The sequence below is a fragment of the Armigeres subalbatus genome, chromosome 2, assembly GCF_024139115.2.
Source record: "Armigeres subalbatus isolate Guangzhou_Male chromosome 2, GZ_Asu_2, whole genome shotgun sequence".
In the NCBI taxonomy this organism is placed as follows: Eukaryota; Metazoa; Arthropoda; class Insecta; order Diptera; family Culicidae; genus Armigeres; species Armigeres subalbatus.
The window spans coordinates 426935599-426953398 of NC_085140.1; the positions used below are offsets into that span (position 1 = coordinate 426935599).

At 40.8% G+C, this 17800-nt stretch overlaps 1 protein-coding gene across 1 annotated transcript; it reads right to left on the minus strand.

Annotated features, from left to right (window-relative positions):
• Nucleotides 1-1844: 1844 nt before the first annotated feature.
• LOC134213545 (angiotensin-converting enzyme-like) lies at nt 1845-16064 on the minus strand. Its single transcript, XM_062692682.1, has 5 exons — nt 15680-16064; nt 3399-3762; nt 2974-3337; nt 2034-2914; nt 1845-1968 (listed from the first exon to the last, which is right to left on the minus strand). Exons 1-5 carry the CDS (start codon nt 15917-15919, stop codon nt 1952-1954), a joined length of 1866 nt encoding a protein of 621 aa, XP_062548666.1. The 5' UTR covers nt 15920-16064; the 3' UTR covers nt 1845-1951.
• Nucleotides 16065-17800: the final 1736 nt, after the last annotated feature.

Sequence of the window (17800 nt, forward strand, 5' to 3'; positions counted from 1 at the left end):
TTTCGTTTCCTTGGATAGCAAACAAAAGATGTATGCTCCATGTGCTTCCCATATCGCAACTCCTTGGTAACAAACGTTTTTGGTTTCAGGAATTATTTATTGTCCCAGGGCACATAGGGTCCCATAAATACCACAACATGAACTTGTTGTAATGCGAAGAGTTCTTTGTAACTGACGATGCGAAATTCCACCGGATTCTTGTGGTTCCCTTCACGATGCTTGGATACAGAAGAATCTGGATCAGCTACAAAAAATCAGAATCATTAACAGTAATGCAGTTTATTCATTTAAATTATCAATTCTAGGAGCATTATGTAATTTTTATTGCAAAATTGATAAAATGTTGGTTTGACATTACATACCTCTGAAAAAATAATTTAAGATTTTTCTAGTTGAATGTACTCGATAGTAGAGTCAAGTACGAGACACTGAAGACGGCCTCACAGTTGAGATCGAAATACGTATCTGATAAGATAACGAAACGTAGTGAAATTAAATGGAAAGTACTAAACTCGTCTTAGACGGTTGATCACATACCTGCTATCTTGCCGGCTATTAACTTTTCTAATGCGTCCTACAGTGAGTTTACTCGGAGCTTGTCATTCTAGCAAACCCCATAATCTTCGTAACCCTCAAGAGTCCATTATTTTCATATTTATTTACTTGATACCAAAGCGTTTCCCGATGAAAACAAATCCTATCCTTACTTGCATAGAACATTCAATGAAAGAAATGAATTTGCATTCAACTCAATTGTGCCATAAATTATGGCAGCGAAATGTGCAACGAGCCGGTATAAAACTACTAACGCTACACCATGTTGAGCACGTGTTTGCTTGTTATATGTCAGACATCGTTAAAGACCATACGTCGCAAAATATACGAATGTTCCGGTTCCTCGTTTCATAGCTCCAAAGATCTTCCATTGAAAATTTATTTAATTTTAATTATTTATTCTTCCAAAAAATTGTTTTTAAATTGGACCTTTTTTGCGAAGGAATAAATTTGTACAGAACAGGAACAGATTCCTTAAAACTTTAACTCAAAAATTCCTTACTGTGTAAATTACTTCTCATGTTTTATATTCTAATAATAGTCCTTCCAGTTAGTTTTAAAAGAGAAGAAATATAAATATGTTATCCTGAACACACGCTAATACCTATGTCCTGCTACATCAGCATTTTTTTCTCAAGTTGCAGCTGTGGAAAATGTGAACCTAACGAAAGGCGAAAACACGCAGATCTTCTTAAATATGAAACAGAATTCGGAATACAAATAAGGCGTATTTACAAAAGACAGAAACACGAAAGGCGGAACATACAATCAAATTCAAAGAAATACTAAAAATGACAGTTGAGCGTTGCGTCCATATTGAGTGGTGTGCCCTGACCCATTCTCACCCCCATTTGACCAAGTCACCACCGACGGTAGCCCTTTTATATTTTGAACAATATTTTCTTCCCCATTCCTTAAAACTTTGTATAGGCATGACTTCGTAACATCGTAACCATACAATTTTATTCTGAGCAATTTTCTTTCAATTTTTCTGAAAAAATTTCCACTCAGCCGTTCTAAGTAAACTTAACAATCATACTGCATACATGATATGCTAATTGCCATTTTCAATTTGCTCAAGACATCACATCACAATTTTTCATGAAATGCAGTCAGAGATCTTTTAACACTAATATTTAGATGTTCTTTCAATTTACATCATCCTCTTACTCTGTAGCTCTCTCAACAGCTTCTACCCTTCGTAGTTTTATTAACGTCGTATAATCGAATTAAGTCATAAATTACTTTGCACAACGAAGAAGCAGGCGTTAGAACAAGAAATAAAACCTTTTTCACGTGGGAAACAAATGTCTCTATATTTATGATCGTTTAAAATAGTTCAAAATAGATCGTTTCAATCACCTAACTAAAAACAATATTTAAGCACACGTGCATCTCATTCCGGCTTGCATTCTGAAAAAAAAGTATCACCCATTAAATTCTTCATATTTCATCTCTTTCCACACAGGAATACTTACTATCAGTCGCCTCCCATCCAACGTACGCTCCCAGGCGCTTGTTCTCCACCACCAGCCAGTCATACAGCGGCTTGAAGTATTCCAGCAGAGCATCGGCACTCATCGTACGCTGCCCGGTCAGGGCTTCCATCGCATCGGGCCACGGCTTCGACGATCCCATAGCCAGCATCTCCTTGATGGCATTACCAGCGTTTACGCTCTGGTAGATATCACAGTTGTTGACAGTCTTCTCCGGGTCGCCCTTGACGTACTCACCGGCCAGTTCGCAGGCCGATCGGTGGAACTGGAACTGGATGATGTAGGATACCAGGTAGCGCAGGTACTCGACATCGGCCGACACGTGGTACTTGGCCGGACCGTCGAAGTCTTTCTCGGTACGAACGACGGGGGGTTCAATGCCGGAGAACTTGGAGCGCATTTCCCAGAACTTGCAGTTGTACTCATGCGGCTGGATGTCTCCGCGGAAAATTCCCCATCGGTACTTGTCGATGGTGTAGGCGAACGGCAGGAAGACTAATTTGCTCAAACCGGATCGGTAGAACTGGTTCACCTTGGATTCTTCATCCAAGACGAAGTCCTTGAGGAGACCAATGCGCTCCAGATGCTTTGGCGTGGACACAGATAAGGAGAGAACATCACCAACAGCCTCATGGAAGCCAGGATTGGCTCCCTCGCGGTACATACTCGGTTGGTGTTGGTACTGCAGGAAGTACTGGATGTGTCCGAGCTCGTGGTGCACGGTGAAGAAGTCCTCCATGGTGACGCGAGTGCACTGTTTGATACGAACGTCGTCCTTGCTGTAGAAGTCCCATGCAGAAGCGTGACAGACCAACTCGCGACCGTCGGTTGGTTTCTCAAGAATACTTTTCTCCCAGAAGGAGCTAAAATGCGTTAGTGATTAGATTGGGAAGAGAGCGATAATGGCTTTGGATAGACTTACGGTGGCAGTACGGTCATGTTGAGAGAAACGAAGAATTCGTCTCCCATATGGAACATTTGGAGTGGGTTGTAGCCTTGATTAACCATCTCTTCGGTCACATCCAGTAGACGGCTCTCCGGGAAGGGCGTTGTAATATCAGCAATGTTATCCCACGTCTGACCCCACATATTTCCTAGCAGATGCATCGGGATGGGCCCCTTCTCCGAGACCACGTCGTTTCCGTAGCGCTCACGTAGCCGATGGCGCACGTATGCATGGATCTGTTCGTACAGTGGTCGGATTTCTTCGATAGCAGCATCTACTTGTGCTTCGAATGTTTCATCCTCATAGGCATCCAACCAAGCTTCAGCGCCAGAAGTGAAATCTGCAAGTAGAAAAGGGTTAACTTATGATATACCTCGAAAATGATGTTAGAAATACTCAACTGTTCAACTCAGCAGCTTCCTTATTCAACTGGACGTACTTGAGGAAGTCTTCTTTGGTCGGTGCACCTGCAGCATTGTACCATTGAATCCAGTAGTGCTTCAACTCCTCCGGATCGCGGCTGGTAGCGAAGATCTCCGTCAGCTCAGGTTCCAGTGAGAGATCACACTTGGTGGAATCTTTGAAATCACAAGCCTTGGCCATGGCGTAATTCTCTGACATACTCGAGATGGCGTCCAACATCTGGGTAAACTTATCTTCCGAAAGAGCGGCATAGCCCAGGTCGGTCATCTTTTGAATCTTGCGCTTCAGATCTTCATCTTTGAAGGCCTTGTAGTTGAACTTTCGCAGCTCACGGGCGACTTCCTGAAATATGCAAATAATTTTTATTTTTATTTTTGTATTTCAAGGTCTGTCTAAGATAACCTTCCAGAATCGAGCATTCTCTTCAGAAACTTCTTGTGAGCATTGTGCAGTGTAATCGTTAATATTGCACTCGTAGTCCCAAGCTGCCTCGTTTTCAGAATGTGTGTGTTCCAAAATCAACGGTTCAACGGAGTTTAGAAAGGCAGCAGCGCTCAATTCTGCGTACCGCACATTCCAAGGCTCAACAAGTGCAACGTTGCAAATGAGAGTTATAACACACCAAAATTGACTCATTGCCAAAGCCAACTCGCAACTCACAGCCCAAACCCGATCACATGCCTCTTCTACGATAAGCTCATGCAACCAAATCCCAGCCTAGACTGACGACCAAATTTCGTGCGGACGATAGTCATGACGACTGTAGTTGATCTCCCACATCCAGCAGCGCTAAAATCTATCCAAACATGACACATAAAAGTAAACATCGATGTTTTGAAAGAGCAAGGGGTAAGTAGCTCATCTCCAGCTGACTGCTGATTGGAATCGTTGCAACCGCGAAAGTTAGCAACGGATAAACAACGGAACGTCCAAGTCCGCGCTAGCTATGGGAAATTGCCGATCATGAATGTGCTGAAACAATCAAGCCGCCACACCGTCAAACCAGCCGCCCGAGCGCTGCTGCATGTGAAGTGCAGCATTGTTAAGTCGAGGTGAACCCCTAATCAGCATGCGACTCTACCCTCCCGCATTTAATTAAAAATTCGCGGCACACTCGGACGGCGGCAACGATGGCGATGACTTATGTCGAAGACGCGAGCTCGAGACGGAATTGTGGGGAAAATAAGGATCTTTAACTGGTCAAAACTCAGAAAAATATATTAAGCTCTTTTAGTGGAATGTATTCAACCGTCTAAGACGAATTAAGTACTCTCCATTTAATTCCACCAGTTATTTTCGATATCTTTGCAGATACGTATTTCGACCACAACTGTGTGGTCGTCTTCAGTGTCTCGTACTTGACTCGACTTACGTATAAATACGTATCTGCAAAGATATCGAAAATAATTGGTGGAATTAAATGGAGAGTACTTATTTCGTCTTAGTCGGTTGGTCAAAACTGTTTAAATCTGATTAATATCAAACCAGGTATTTCTAGTTCATGTTTGAATGGAAAAACGATCAGGTGCTGTAAAATTCAAATATGTGGGAAGCATTTCTTGAACGATATCTTTTGAATAACTTCCTCATATTTATAAGGATTTTTTTCTCGTAAAAACGAAAAACGTAAAATACAAACAAATCATATGTGCCAGGGTCAGCTCCAACATTTAAACGGTTTTGACGCCTTTTTACAGCAGGCTATTCCAATGTGTTCTATAAGATGCTCCAAGTGTAGATTCGAACAATATAGGAAGCCCCGAGTCTGTTTGCATTAGTAATTCTCATGTGACTACTTTTAGTGAGATATTATAAAGGCAAATCAGCTGTACCTGATGATGATCAGTTGTTGAGGTAAGTCTCATTTTGATCGATGACAAACTCGTGCCATTGACACAAGGTAAGATTGCCGGTGCTGTTGTTTGATTTAATCGAATGATTCTGATGAGGGGAAGCATGAGAGATTTATGGAAAAAGACTACTTCGAAGCAACCTACCAAGGAGCATCTGATAAGGTAATTAAGACCTATTGGGCTACTCGTAATATGTTTCGAGATAAACACGAGTAAACAAGCTCGATTGTTTCGATCACAAATAGAATGTCTTACACAACGATGATTGATTGGTGGGATCATTTTCTTCGGGGCAATTGAATTTTTATCTCGTATGACAAAACAAGTTATGCAATTTCATTTTTTATTTTCTGGAACATATTTTAGAACTGTGAATGTCACTGACTGTCGAATATATCATTTTCGAAGAATTTGTATGGTTGAAAAGATTTTCAGCCAGATATTTTGTGTTTTTCAATTACTCTAGCTATAGAGGTATACACAGGGCAGGTGAGAATGGGTAAGCATTTTTAGGCCGTCTCGGAAGGTTGAGATGGTCATGATTAAATCTGCTAAACGAAAGCTTTGGCAAAAAATGGGTAAAGTTGGCGCTTAGTGTGGTTTGGCAGAATCCCGACCATTTAGAACAACGGCCTGGGCGGATTTGTATAGAGTGTGAAACGAGGTGGGTTTGCTTGACTGTGGATATACAACAGTAAAGCACATGTGAAGATTGGACAAATCAAGCATCCGTACTGGTTTCGTTGGATCAACATCTTCACCTAACTAAATCTATCACATGTTGTGCATATGCATAAATTCTACAAAAATCGAGTTTCAGACATAATAATACGGTACCTAACTTCATCGGGGGTCATAACTGGCAAAAGAGGATACTTTATACTTTATTATCGTGATTTTTTCTGGCCGGGAAGGCCAAATAGGAATATTGGGCCATGTTTGTTGTTGCTAGAATGGCTTTACGATGGAATTAATGTATCTGACCACAAGGAATTTGTAGTATAAGATATCTTTTCGAGCGATTTAGATATCCGACCTGCAGACTGTTCATGAGAACGATGGTCCAATCTCGAACTCACAACCTCTTATCTGAACACTAAATCCTCCCGCCAATATACAATATTTATATGCACAACCATGATTATAAACCGTTCGGTTCACGTGCAATCCTGGAACGCTCATGCAGGCTCGTTCATGTTGTGTACCATAAGAGATGTGTTTTCGTTAGTGTTGTACAAAATACAACAGCACGCGTGTTTGAGTGTTAATTAACATTATTGTTCGTACGGTTGAATCACCGAATAATATGCAATTAATTGTGTTATGTACAGCTTTGGATTAAAAGGCTATTCCTACTGTACATGTGTACAAACCTGTTTCCAAACTTGTTGTCGTATATCTTGTCTAGTAGGTGTTAAAATGTTTTGCTTTCGACGTTTTGTCCATTCGACTTGTTGTGCTTTCGACCTTTTTTCACTTCGGTCTTTTGTTCCGTCGACCTTTTGTCCTTTCAACCTTGTGACCCACCGCCCTTTGGCTCTTCGACCTATTATCCCTTTTGTCTCTTTGACCTTTGTCCGTCGACCTTTTGTCCGTCGACCTTTTGTCTTTCGACCTTCTGTCCTAAAGCCACCAACAACTCCTAACCAAATTATCGACGGCAGCGGCGTGGCAGTCACTTTTACTCCGGCGGTGGCATCACGACGGCGCGCCGTTGGCATTAACGTGAAATCTCTGCTGTTATACGCTAGCGAAACATGGTGTGTATCAGTGGAGATCACTCAACGGCTGCAGGTGTTTATCAACAGACATCTGCGGTACATAATTCGGGCCTACCAGGCTTCACAACTGGAACTCAAACAACGAGCTTTATTGTCGTTGTCACCAGAGGCCGATGGCAACAGAAGCTCGGGATCGGCAGTAGTAGAAACAAAATCTGTAAACAAGCATTAGACTGGAACCCAGCGGGACATCGCAGCAGAGGCAGACCCACTGACTCATAGCGGCGAAGTCTCAATAAAGAAATAAAAGTAGTCAACCGAAATCTAACCTGGCAACAGTTTAAAGCGATAGCTCGACAGGATGGAGATCTTTCAGGTCGGCCCTTTGCATCACCAGAGGTGTATTATTTATTTATTTATTTATCAGACTAAGGCCGGAGTGGCCTGTGCTGCACATAAAAGTCTTCTCCATTCAGCTCGGTCCATGGCTGCACTTTGCCAGCCACGCAGTCTGCGGAGGGTCCGCAAATCGTCCTCCACCTGATCGATCCACCTTGCCCGCTGTGCACCTCGCCTTCTTGTTCCCGTCGGATCGTTGTCGAGAACCATTTTCACCGGATTATTGTCCGACATTCTTGCTACGTGCCCGGTCCACCGCAATCTTCCGATTTTCGCGGTGTGAACAATGGATGGTTCTCCCAACAGCTGAAGCAACTCGTGGTTCATTCGCCTCCTCCACGTACCGCCCGCCATCTGCACCCCACAGTAGATGGTACGCAACACTTTCCTTTCGAAAACTCCCAGTGCGCGTTGGTCCTCCACGAGCATCGTCCAGGTCTCGTGTCCGTAGAGAACTACAAGTCTTATAAGCGTTTTGTAGATAGTCAGTTTGGTACGGCGGCGAACTCTATTCGATCGGAGCGTTTTGCGGAGTCCAAAGTACGTACGATTTGCTGCCATTATGCGTCTCCGAATTTCTCTGCTGGTATCGTTATCGGCGGTCACCAGTGAGCCCAAGTACACGAATTCTTCAACCACCTCGATTTCGTCACCACCGATAGAAACTCGTGGTGGGTGGCTTACATTGACCTCTCTTGTGCCTCTTCCTATCATATACTTCGTCTTCGACGTGTTGATGATTAGTCCAATCCGTTTAGCTTCGCTTTTCAGTCTGATGTAGGCTTCCTCCATCCTCTCAAAGTTACGTGCCATGATATCAATGTCGTCGGCGAAGCCAAATAACTGGACGGACTTCGTGAAAATCGAACCACTCGTGTCAATCCCTGCCCTTCGTATTACTCCCTCCAAAGCGATGTTGAATAGCAGACACGAAAGACCATCACCTTGCCGTAACTCTCTGCGCGTTTCGAAGGTACTCGAGAATGACCCTGAAACTCGATCTACGCACATCACTCGATCCATCGTCGCCTTGATCAACCGTATCAGTTTATCCGGAAATTCGTTTTCGTGCATTAGCTGCCATAGCTGGTCCCGATCGATTGTATCATATGCGGCTTTGAAGTCGATGAATAGATGATGTTTGGGCACGTTGTATTCGCGGCATTTCTGCAATACTTGCGAATGGCGAATGGCGAACACCTGATCCGTGGTGGAGCGTTCGCCCATAAAACCCGCCTGGTACTGCCCCACGAACGGCCTTGCAATTGGTGCTAGTAGACGGCATAAAATTTGGGAGAGTACCTTGTAGGCGGATTTCAGCAATGTGATTGCGCGATAGTTGCTACAATCCAGCTTATCGCCCTTTTTGTAGATGGGACACACCACACCTTCCATCCCCTCCTGCGGTAGAATCTCATCCTCCCAAACCTTGGTAATCAGTGCAGCGCTCTAGCCAGTGTTTAAACAGCGTGTTTAAACAGTTCTCCTGGTAGTTGGTCAACTCCAGGGGCTTTGTTGTTTTTCAGCCGGACGATCTCCTCCTGGATTTCCTGGAGATTCAGAGCCGGAAGTCATCCTTTCCTCCGGAAGCCAGGCTTGCCAAAAACTCCTCGCCGAGTAGAAAATGAGCAAGAGCAAGAGTTTTTTTGAGGAGCAGAAGTAAGCATCAAAACTCACAACATTGTGCATCATTAAACCCGAGCTTGTGCGTCGCAAAACAAGAGCGAGTCTATCTGTTCATCTTTTTCTTGTGGTGCGTCACTCACTTACACTCACACTCAAACCGGCCTCCAAGATTTTTTCACATACAAAGCGTCGCTCCGGAGGCTCAATGAATGCTCTTTCGCCCGACGCCTCACTCACATGTGTTTTTATTTTGCTTTTCCTCACTCTGCGTTTTTGTACCTCTGCTTTTTTACGCTTCCACTCAATTGTGAGGATGCGAAGGCAGCATTTTGCTGATGATGATTTATTTGACTCTAGCGAGGGTGAGGAGTTTTGTCAAGCCTGCCGGAAGCATGTCCTGCGCGCGTGCTCCTAGGTTCATTACTGTACCGCCACCGTTGTCTGCCACATCGCAATTCAGGTGCTCTTCGTAGTGCTGCCGCCACTTTTGGATCACCTCACGCTCGTTTGTAAGAAGGTTCCCCTTTATTTCCTTACACATATCGGGCTGTGGCACGTGGCCCTTACGTGAACGGTTTAACTTCTCGTAGAACTTTCGTACGTTATTAGCGCGGTACAGTTGCTCCATCTCTTCACGGTTTCGATCTTCCTGCTGGCACATTTTCCTCCGGAAAATCGAGATTTGTCTGTTCCGCGTCCGTTTAAGTCGTGCCTCGTTCGCCTTCGTGCGGTGTTGCAGCAATCTCGCCCATGCTGCATTCTTCTCTTCTACTAACTGCTCACATTCGCCGTCATACCAGTCGTTTCTCTGATCCGGGGGCACCGTGCCAAGTGCAGCGGTTTCGGTGCTACCAATGACGGATCGAATATCTCTCCAGCCATCTTCAAGAGACGTTGCGCCTAGCTGCTCTTCCGTTGGGCACTTCCAGCTGCTGCACGTATTCTTGGGCTAGTCTACCGTCTTGTTATGCCGCGGCGTCCGACTTCGACGCATGTTGTACACCGTCGAGAGCTTTGAGCGCAGGCACACTGCAACGAGGTAGTGGTCGGATTCAATATTTGCACTGCGGTAAGTGCGGACGTTCGTGATGTCGGAGAAGAATTTACCGTCGATTAGAACGTGGTCGATTTGGTTTTCCGTTTCTTGATTAGGTGATCTCCATGTGGCCTTGTGGATATTTTTGCACCATAATTAAGTAAGTCGCTCTTCACGAAAATTTATCTTCACGCGGTTTCTGTCCGAATCTTTAGATTCACGCGGTTTTTGAGCACTTTTTAAAAAGCAAGGAGGAAACGTGAGAACGGCAATAAACCTATTCTTATTAGAGTCGATTTTCATGCAAATATTTGGATTTATGTGATTTGTATCACCCGCGAAAAAAACAGCCGTCAGTGTATTGTAATACAGCACTACTACTGTTCTCAAAAAATCCTGGTGGATATGTTGCTTACTTTCGGCAATTCTCGTTGAGATATCATACATCTCTGCCGAAATCTCCCCTGTAAAAAATTAAATAACGTCGACTATTTCATTATATTTCATGAATTCGGTTATTTTTTAAAGCGTCTAATAAAAATTATCATGAAGAAATATCGTTTCAAAGCTTTATTTTCGATGGAAATAAAATAAAATGTAATTATTATTTAGAAAGTTTCCACTGAAAAATAAGATATGGCCATCAAATGTATCAAGGAAGAAGCAAAAAATGAATATAAAATTTTCCCATGTAATGCCAAAAAATAAATACCTATCAGAGATTTTCCCAAAAACAAAGAAGCAATTAGCAAGCATTAAACATAAAGCTAAAGGCCGTTAGGCTAAAGGCTATGAGGCCGAATGGTTGATAGGCCAAATGATAAGCGAGAAATGGGAAATGAACAATCCGAAGTAAGAAATAAAAAGTGAGAAGTTAGAAAGGAAGATCATAAAGAAAAATGAAGAAGGATAATGGTAAAACCAAGAATGAAAAGGAATAAGGAAGAAGGTAGAAAGAACAAGAAGTAGAGTAAAGAAGAAAGAAGGAAGAAAAATTAAAGAAAGAAGGGAGAATAAAAATGAAGGTAGAAGGAAGAAGGCGAAAGGAGAAGGAAAAAGGAAGAAGGAAGAAGGCAGAAAAAGGAAAGAGGAAGGAATGGGAGAAGGATAAAGGAGTAAGGAACAGTTAAGAAGGAAGAAGAAAGAAAGAAGAAGAAGGGAGGAAGAAAGAAGTTTAGAGGAAGCTAAAAACAGAAAATGGATAGAAAGAAGAAATACAGAAGAATGGAGGAAGAGGGATTAATGAAGAAGAAGGAAAGAAGAAAGAAATAGAAAGAACAAAATAAGAAGAGGAAGAATAAAGAAAGGAGAAGAAAGGAGGAAGAATGGAGAAGAAAGAAGGATAAAAGTAGGAATAAAAAGAAGAAGGATTTGAAGAGGAAGAAGAATAAGAAGGAAAAAAAATAAAGGTACAAAGCAGAAGGAAGAATACAGAAGACAGAAGGCAAAAGGAAGAAGAAGTAGGAAATGGAAGAAAGAAAAAAAAGGTAAAAAGCAAAAGGTAGAAAGAAGAAGCCAGAAGGTAAATCAGAAGAAGGAAGAAGAAAGATTAAAGAAAGAAAAAATAATGTATTTCTTCTTTTTTACAAAGAAGGTGGATAATATGAGGAAGGAAGAAGATAGAAGGAACGAGGAAGCTGGAAGAAGGGGTACAGGAAAACGAAGAAAAAAATAAGAAGAAAGAGAAAGAACTTACTTCTCATTACTCACCTCTCAGTCTACCCAAGGACCATGTATTTGGAGAAAGCGCCATAGTACTGAGTGTCGTGAGCTCAAGCCCCACTGAGGAAAAGTGGTTACCTGCTTTTCAATAAAATCTCTCACAAATTTTGCAAAGATCTATATATAGAAAAAAGTTGACATTTGTACGACCGCGCATCACTCAAGAAGAATAAACCCAATTTTTGTTAATTTATATTCGTTTTCTTCTTCTATCTACAAGGAAACATGCTATGATGAAACTGGAATAATTTGAAAACCAAAACTCGATTAAATGGTTTTTCGAACAAATTGCATTAAATTTTAAAATTTCTAAAAGCTTCAAAATTTACATGGAATTTTTAAATTTAAAAAATCGATTTGTGCTTACTTTTGTCTGTTTATTGTTGTTGAAAACTGTAAAAAAAAACCTTTTTGAAGGATCAATTTGTTTTCTAAATGTCGGGGATGACAATGGGTCAAATGTGGGTGAGAATGGGTCACTGTTTCACCCATCAGACCCATTGTCACCCCCGATGACGGTACGCAAAAAAAAGTATCAGAAAATTTATCAATTTTTGGTGGTACGAATTTCTCCGGGCCGAGCTAGTTGATTATAAATTCAAATTTTTTATGCATAGTTCTTTTTTTTCGATGGAAAAATGTGATTCTTTTAAGCAAAACTCCTCTGTAATTGCAACTTTTACGTTGCTGCTTCTAACTAATTGCTTCTTGGCTTTGGAAAACTTTCCTATGTTTATGGGAATTCTGTACTTTCTAAAGAATTTTTCATATTTTATAATTGTTTCTACACTGATTTCCTTAACAGCAATATTCTATGGAAGATTACTCATTTGTAGTGGGAGATTTTATTTTAGTCATTGTAATTTAATAATATCAACACGTAATTGAATAAAGTTTCAAAATATTGTTTAAACTAAAACTACCGTTTTCCGATTTTGATTTATCAAAACATATCAATGAACCGTACTCAACTTATTGCGACCCGTGAGTTTAACTCTGGTCTATATTCTAGAAGGTCAATTTCAATTCGAACTGATATTATTTGCATTACTACTGTGATTTTGTTAAATTTCTGCAGCCGCCTGTCTAATACCGTTCAATGTAATTTTATGAACCATACTCCACCAGTTTTGATCGAACTATCAATAGGATTATTCAACTAGCCGAATTGATTAACTTTAAATTGAGCATACTACCCATATTAATAATCTGACTAAAATAGTCAACTGGTCAAAAAACTAAAAGGAAAAGAAAGACAGGATCACTTATCTATAACGCCCGAATTGATCAACTGCATACATAAATGGGCAAATATGATTGGTCCTCTGGCGTGCGTGACCGAGTCAAACAAATGACAAAACATTAGCCAGAAATTTGTTTTTCAAAAACACTGACACGTACAAAAGATAAGACTCCCTGTGGTTCTTCCATCAATATAGACCGAAATATGTTAGTTTTGATTCGATTGCTACAAAAAATCACAAAAGGATTCATAAAAATAAACGACCAATCACGCAGCATCGGTTTTGAAAAATTGTTTCCAAAGATAATAACATTTTTTTTTACTTTTATCGGCTCTTTTAGTCTTATAAAGCCGCAAAACGTTGTTGCGTCTATTTTCCGACGTTTCGGAGTATATTTCACCTTCTTCAGGGATTTAAAAAACTACGTTTTGTTTTGTATGTGTGTGTGTCCCGTATGACATAACAGTGTCAATTATGTAGAAATTGCTATTTCTAGTCGTTTCCAATACCATATTGTCAATTAACAATGGCGTCTTACTACACATGGACAGACAGACTTTTGGTCAGCTCGTCGAGTTGAGGCGATTGGTATATAACACTGTAGATCTCCGAGACTCATATAAAAAATTCGTTTCCGGAGTAAAATGATAGCCTTTCAGTACAACTTTGTTGTACGAGAAAGTCAAAAACATTGGTTAGTTAACGAATTGGCTACTTAATATGGATTATCTAAATGACTTGACGAATACCAAATTCTGTTCGATCCAAAATATTTGAGGCAGTAGAACATCATATGAATAATTATTTAAGGGATGGTGGTTAAGGGTTATAGAAATGTAGAGAAGATGATGAAACATTTTTTTAAAGCTGTTTTAATGTGATAGTCCATATTGCATCCAAGTATAATTTTCTTCCATGAGTTTCTGTGGGACCACTTTATTAACTATATAAGTATTGTTTATGATAGTTGTGAAATGAAATTTCGCATTTCGCTTTAAAAAAAAATCTCTTATTTTCATTTGAAACTTTCTCTGAGCATTACGCAATTCGCTTTTCTATTTGTTCAACACACTGACAAAAAACTTCGCATTGTATTCAACTGTCTGCAATGACAATGAAATGTTTGAGTCATTGTAAATTGCGCAGTGAGATTAATTGACAATCCCAGACAGCCGTTCAGCTGATTCATAACGCAATTTCATTGAAATCAGTTCATTCACCCCTCCGCGTAGCTTAGATGTGTACAAACAATCTGGGCTAAATTTTCAATGGTAACACTATCTGCTAATGCAAAGTCAAAGTTTTTACAATTTTGTTTTGTTATACTTTTTGATTTCAACGTCTAACGAGACCTAGTTTAGTAGATTAATAGAGTTATACCTAATCGACCTTTTCGAAAAAGAGAACATCGAATAAGGGCGAATTCGTGGTAACAATTCCAGTTTTGCTTCTATTGCTGTCACTCATATAGAGCTTTACTTGGCCTAGCGGTAAAATATGTGGCAATAAGGTAGAACCATACTGAATATACCTAGGTTCGATTGTCTGTCCAATCTTGGAAATTGTCTTAACTTCCATGATACACATGATACACGGATATTAGAAACTTGCTCTTAACAACTGTAAAAGTGCTTATTAAACACTAAGTTTTAAGTAATTAGACGGTAATTTCCCAGTTGTGGATGTTATGCCACGAGAGCAATGTAAAATATATTTGATACAAATCTGTTGAAAAAAATCAATTTAATTCTAAAAATGTTCCACTTTCTGCAAAATAATGAAAAAAAAAACCATAATTAGGCTCAAATTTTCAAAACAACTCACTTATTTTCAAAGAAGGAAAATATCAACAACTTCCGCAATGACTAATAATCCACGCATTTGATTAGCTTTAAAATGCCGTCAACCGTATAAAATGATAAATCAATCACACTCACTAGGTCACCGATCGTCATAGCCAATCTTAATTCATAATCATAATTAGGAGTTTCAAATTTTCTGCAGCGATTATACGGTTTCATTTTCTTACTTCGCACCCGACGTGTGCCTCTTAATGAACCATGAGTCCGCAACGAAGCGCATCATTTACAATCACAACAAATCCCAGCCATATGAGGGTAGGCGTACAATCTTTTTCTTGAGAGGCTCGAAGTAGAACATCAAGATTGAAATTTATCCGGCAAACCTGATATTCAGGTTCACCAAAGAAAGTGCCCAATAGCTTACAGATCGACTTTTTCCATCTGCATCTTCTGTTCTTGGCACACCTTTCTATTTGACCACATCCAATCAAACCGGTCACGCCATCAAAAAACAGCCACTCAAATACACAAGTTCACAGTAGTTTCGAACTTTTGAAACATTCAACCACCACACAACTCATGAAGCTGTGATTCTGAAGTGTAGAAGATACATATTTGGTATTAAGGCGCATTCGAGAATGGTACTATCTTCAATAATTTTCTGATCACATTTCCGAAATCTACACAATTATTCGATTCAAAAGCGCGAAACTTTTGTAAACTAGTGTAAAAGCATTGCCCCACCATGTCAACCCATCAATGCAAATGACGCGGTCGTGACTGACCACATAAGTTGTCGTTGCGCTCAATCATCTTGTCCACCCCCTCATTAGTGAGCAGAATAAAAAAAAATCACCTTAAAATAATTAGCATTTTGCGTCTGGATCTCGTTCCGTTTCTTCAGGTTCTCCTCGGTCAGGTTCGATTCGTAGGCCCAGGACGCCTCGGTGGCTTCGTTGTTGCGGGACAGAATCTCCTGCTCCAGGTCGGTCACGTACTTGGAAGCAGCCAGTTCGTCCTCCTCCAGATTCGAACCGGCGGCCAGGGCAACGGCCACGAGCCCGGCCAGCACCAACAGCGATAAGCGCCCGCACATCTCTTCGACACCGAACTTCAATCAACCAGCGACGACGCAACACTACTCGGAACCGCGATCGGCACGGCACTAAACGTTGCCGCTCGGTTGCCCGTCGTGTTTTATAGCGTACGAATACCGCGGGAGAACTGGGGGAGAGACCTGGGTCTCTGTGGATGCGAGTTCAAGTGCGCGATGCTTGCGAATCTGAATAGGATCGTCGTTATCAGCCGGGCCTCTCGACTTGAGTTAAATTCTGGAGAGAGTTTTGAATGGGCGATCCATTGATTGCTTCGTTGTTGCGGGGTTGGATCATGAATTTCCAATGGATGCTAAGAGATGGAGAGTATTTGTCAATCAATTGATAAAAAAATAATGACAAGTGACGAATGACAGACTACTACCTATCTGGAATATTTATAATTAATTGCCTAAAGTTAAGCTGCACGTGCGTCCTGTATAAATATATGTACACATAAAATCTTGCATAAGTTTACACTGAAGTAGTTTTTTATGCGAAGAATAAATACGTTCAGCGTAAATTAAAACCGCGTAAATCCTGAAAACCAAGTAAATCCCAAAATCCGCCGTCTTCATTCAAAATCGATTGTTGCGGTTTTCATTATTTCCCTGACCATTCTAAAAAACCGCGTAAAAAACTTTTTGGAAAAAAAAAATATTTGAAATAAACAGCGGTGTACGTCTCCAGTAGATTCTCCATTTAGCCTTACAAATGGGTAGGATTACAAAGCCGCAGATGGCGAGTTCGATTCTCGGTTCCGGGTTTTGAGGTAGGAAACATTCTCGACTCCATGGACATTAGAGTGGGGCGGCATGGTCCTTTTTTCAAATCAATGGTTTTTCGAAGACATTCTGGGTCCTGAACAACTGTGCAGAATTTGGGACCGATTGGTTGCTTTCTCGCTTTCCGCATCGCGTTTGAAGTTTGTATGGAAATTAGTATGAGAGAACGTATATTTTTGCATTTCTACTACTAGAGGTTTCAGTTCATCGTAAATCAAGTGGCACATTGCGTCAAAGTATAACCCAAAAGATGCCGAAAAACTTTGCTGGAACGTCCACGAAAAAAGTTATAACGCTTCGAACATTAAGTGTTCAAACAATATGCAAAAAATCGTTTATTCTGCCAGCACTGCCGTACTACGTAGACCAATAATTTAACTGAGTGTTATTTCAAAATAATTCATCTTACAGGGCTTTAGAGCTAATAGAAGTTATCCAAAATAATTTCACAAAGAAAAAAAACGGACAAGAAGGAAGATAGGTTTTGCCCTTCGATAACCATAAGTTGTCCGGTAGTGCTGGCAGAAACATTGATTTCTTGCAAATGGTTTAAACAATCAATTTTCGAAACGTAATAACATTTTTTGTAGACCTTCCAGCTACGTACCTTCTTCCGCAAAGTCTTTCGGCATCTTCCAGACTATATGCTAACGTATTGAGTCACGTGATTGATGATAAATTGAAGCCGCTAAGAGCAAAAATGTAAAAAAGTCCGTTTTCCCATACTAATCTCCATGTAAATTTAAAACGCGATGCGGCATGCGAAGTTGCAACCAATCGAGCCCATATTTTGCACAGTTGATTGGGGTCCCAAAACGATTCAGAAAAACCTTGATCTCACTTGATCGGACGAAGTTTGCGTTTTTCCATACAACTGCGCCCCACTCTAATAGACATACGGTTCAAACAAAAGAAAAAAAAATCCTACATACAAAATGTGTTACAAGAAGGAGGAAAGGAGTCGGAAGAGGTCAAAATTTTCATTACGTAAATTGTGAACGGCCAATAAATGTGGAGAATCGACTGAGAGCGCTTAGAACAATTAAGTTGGGGTACTTTACTAACTAATAATCATAAAAATGCTTGGCCTGCTTATCA

Bases quoted from the DNA above. Each gene is read 5' to 3' on its own strand.
- LOC134213545 (XM_062692682.1), bottom strand. From the start codon at position 15,919: ATGTGCGGGCGCTTATCGCTGTTGGTGCTGGCCGGGCTCGTGGCCGTT. The intron at 3,763-15,679 runs GTGATTTTTTTT...TGCATATTTCAG, and splicing joins AAAATGCTAATTATTTTAAG to GAAGTCGCCCGTGAGCTGCG. The intron at 3,338-3,398 runs GTTGAGTATTTC...TTCTACTTGCAG, and splicing joins GGAAGCTGCTGAGTTGAACA to ATTTCACTTCTGGCGCTGAA.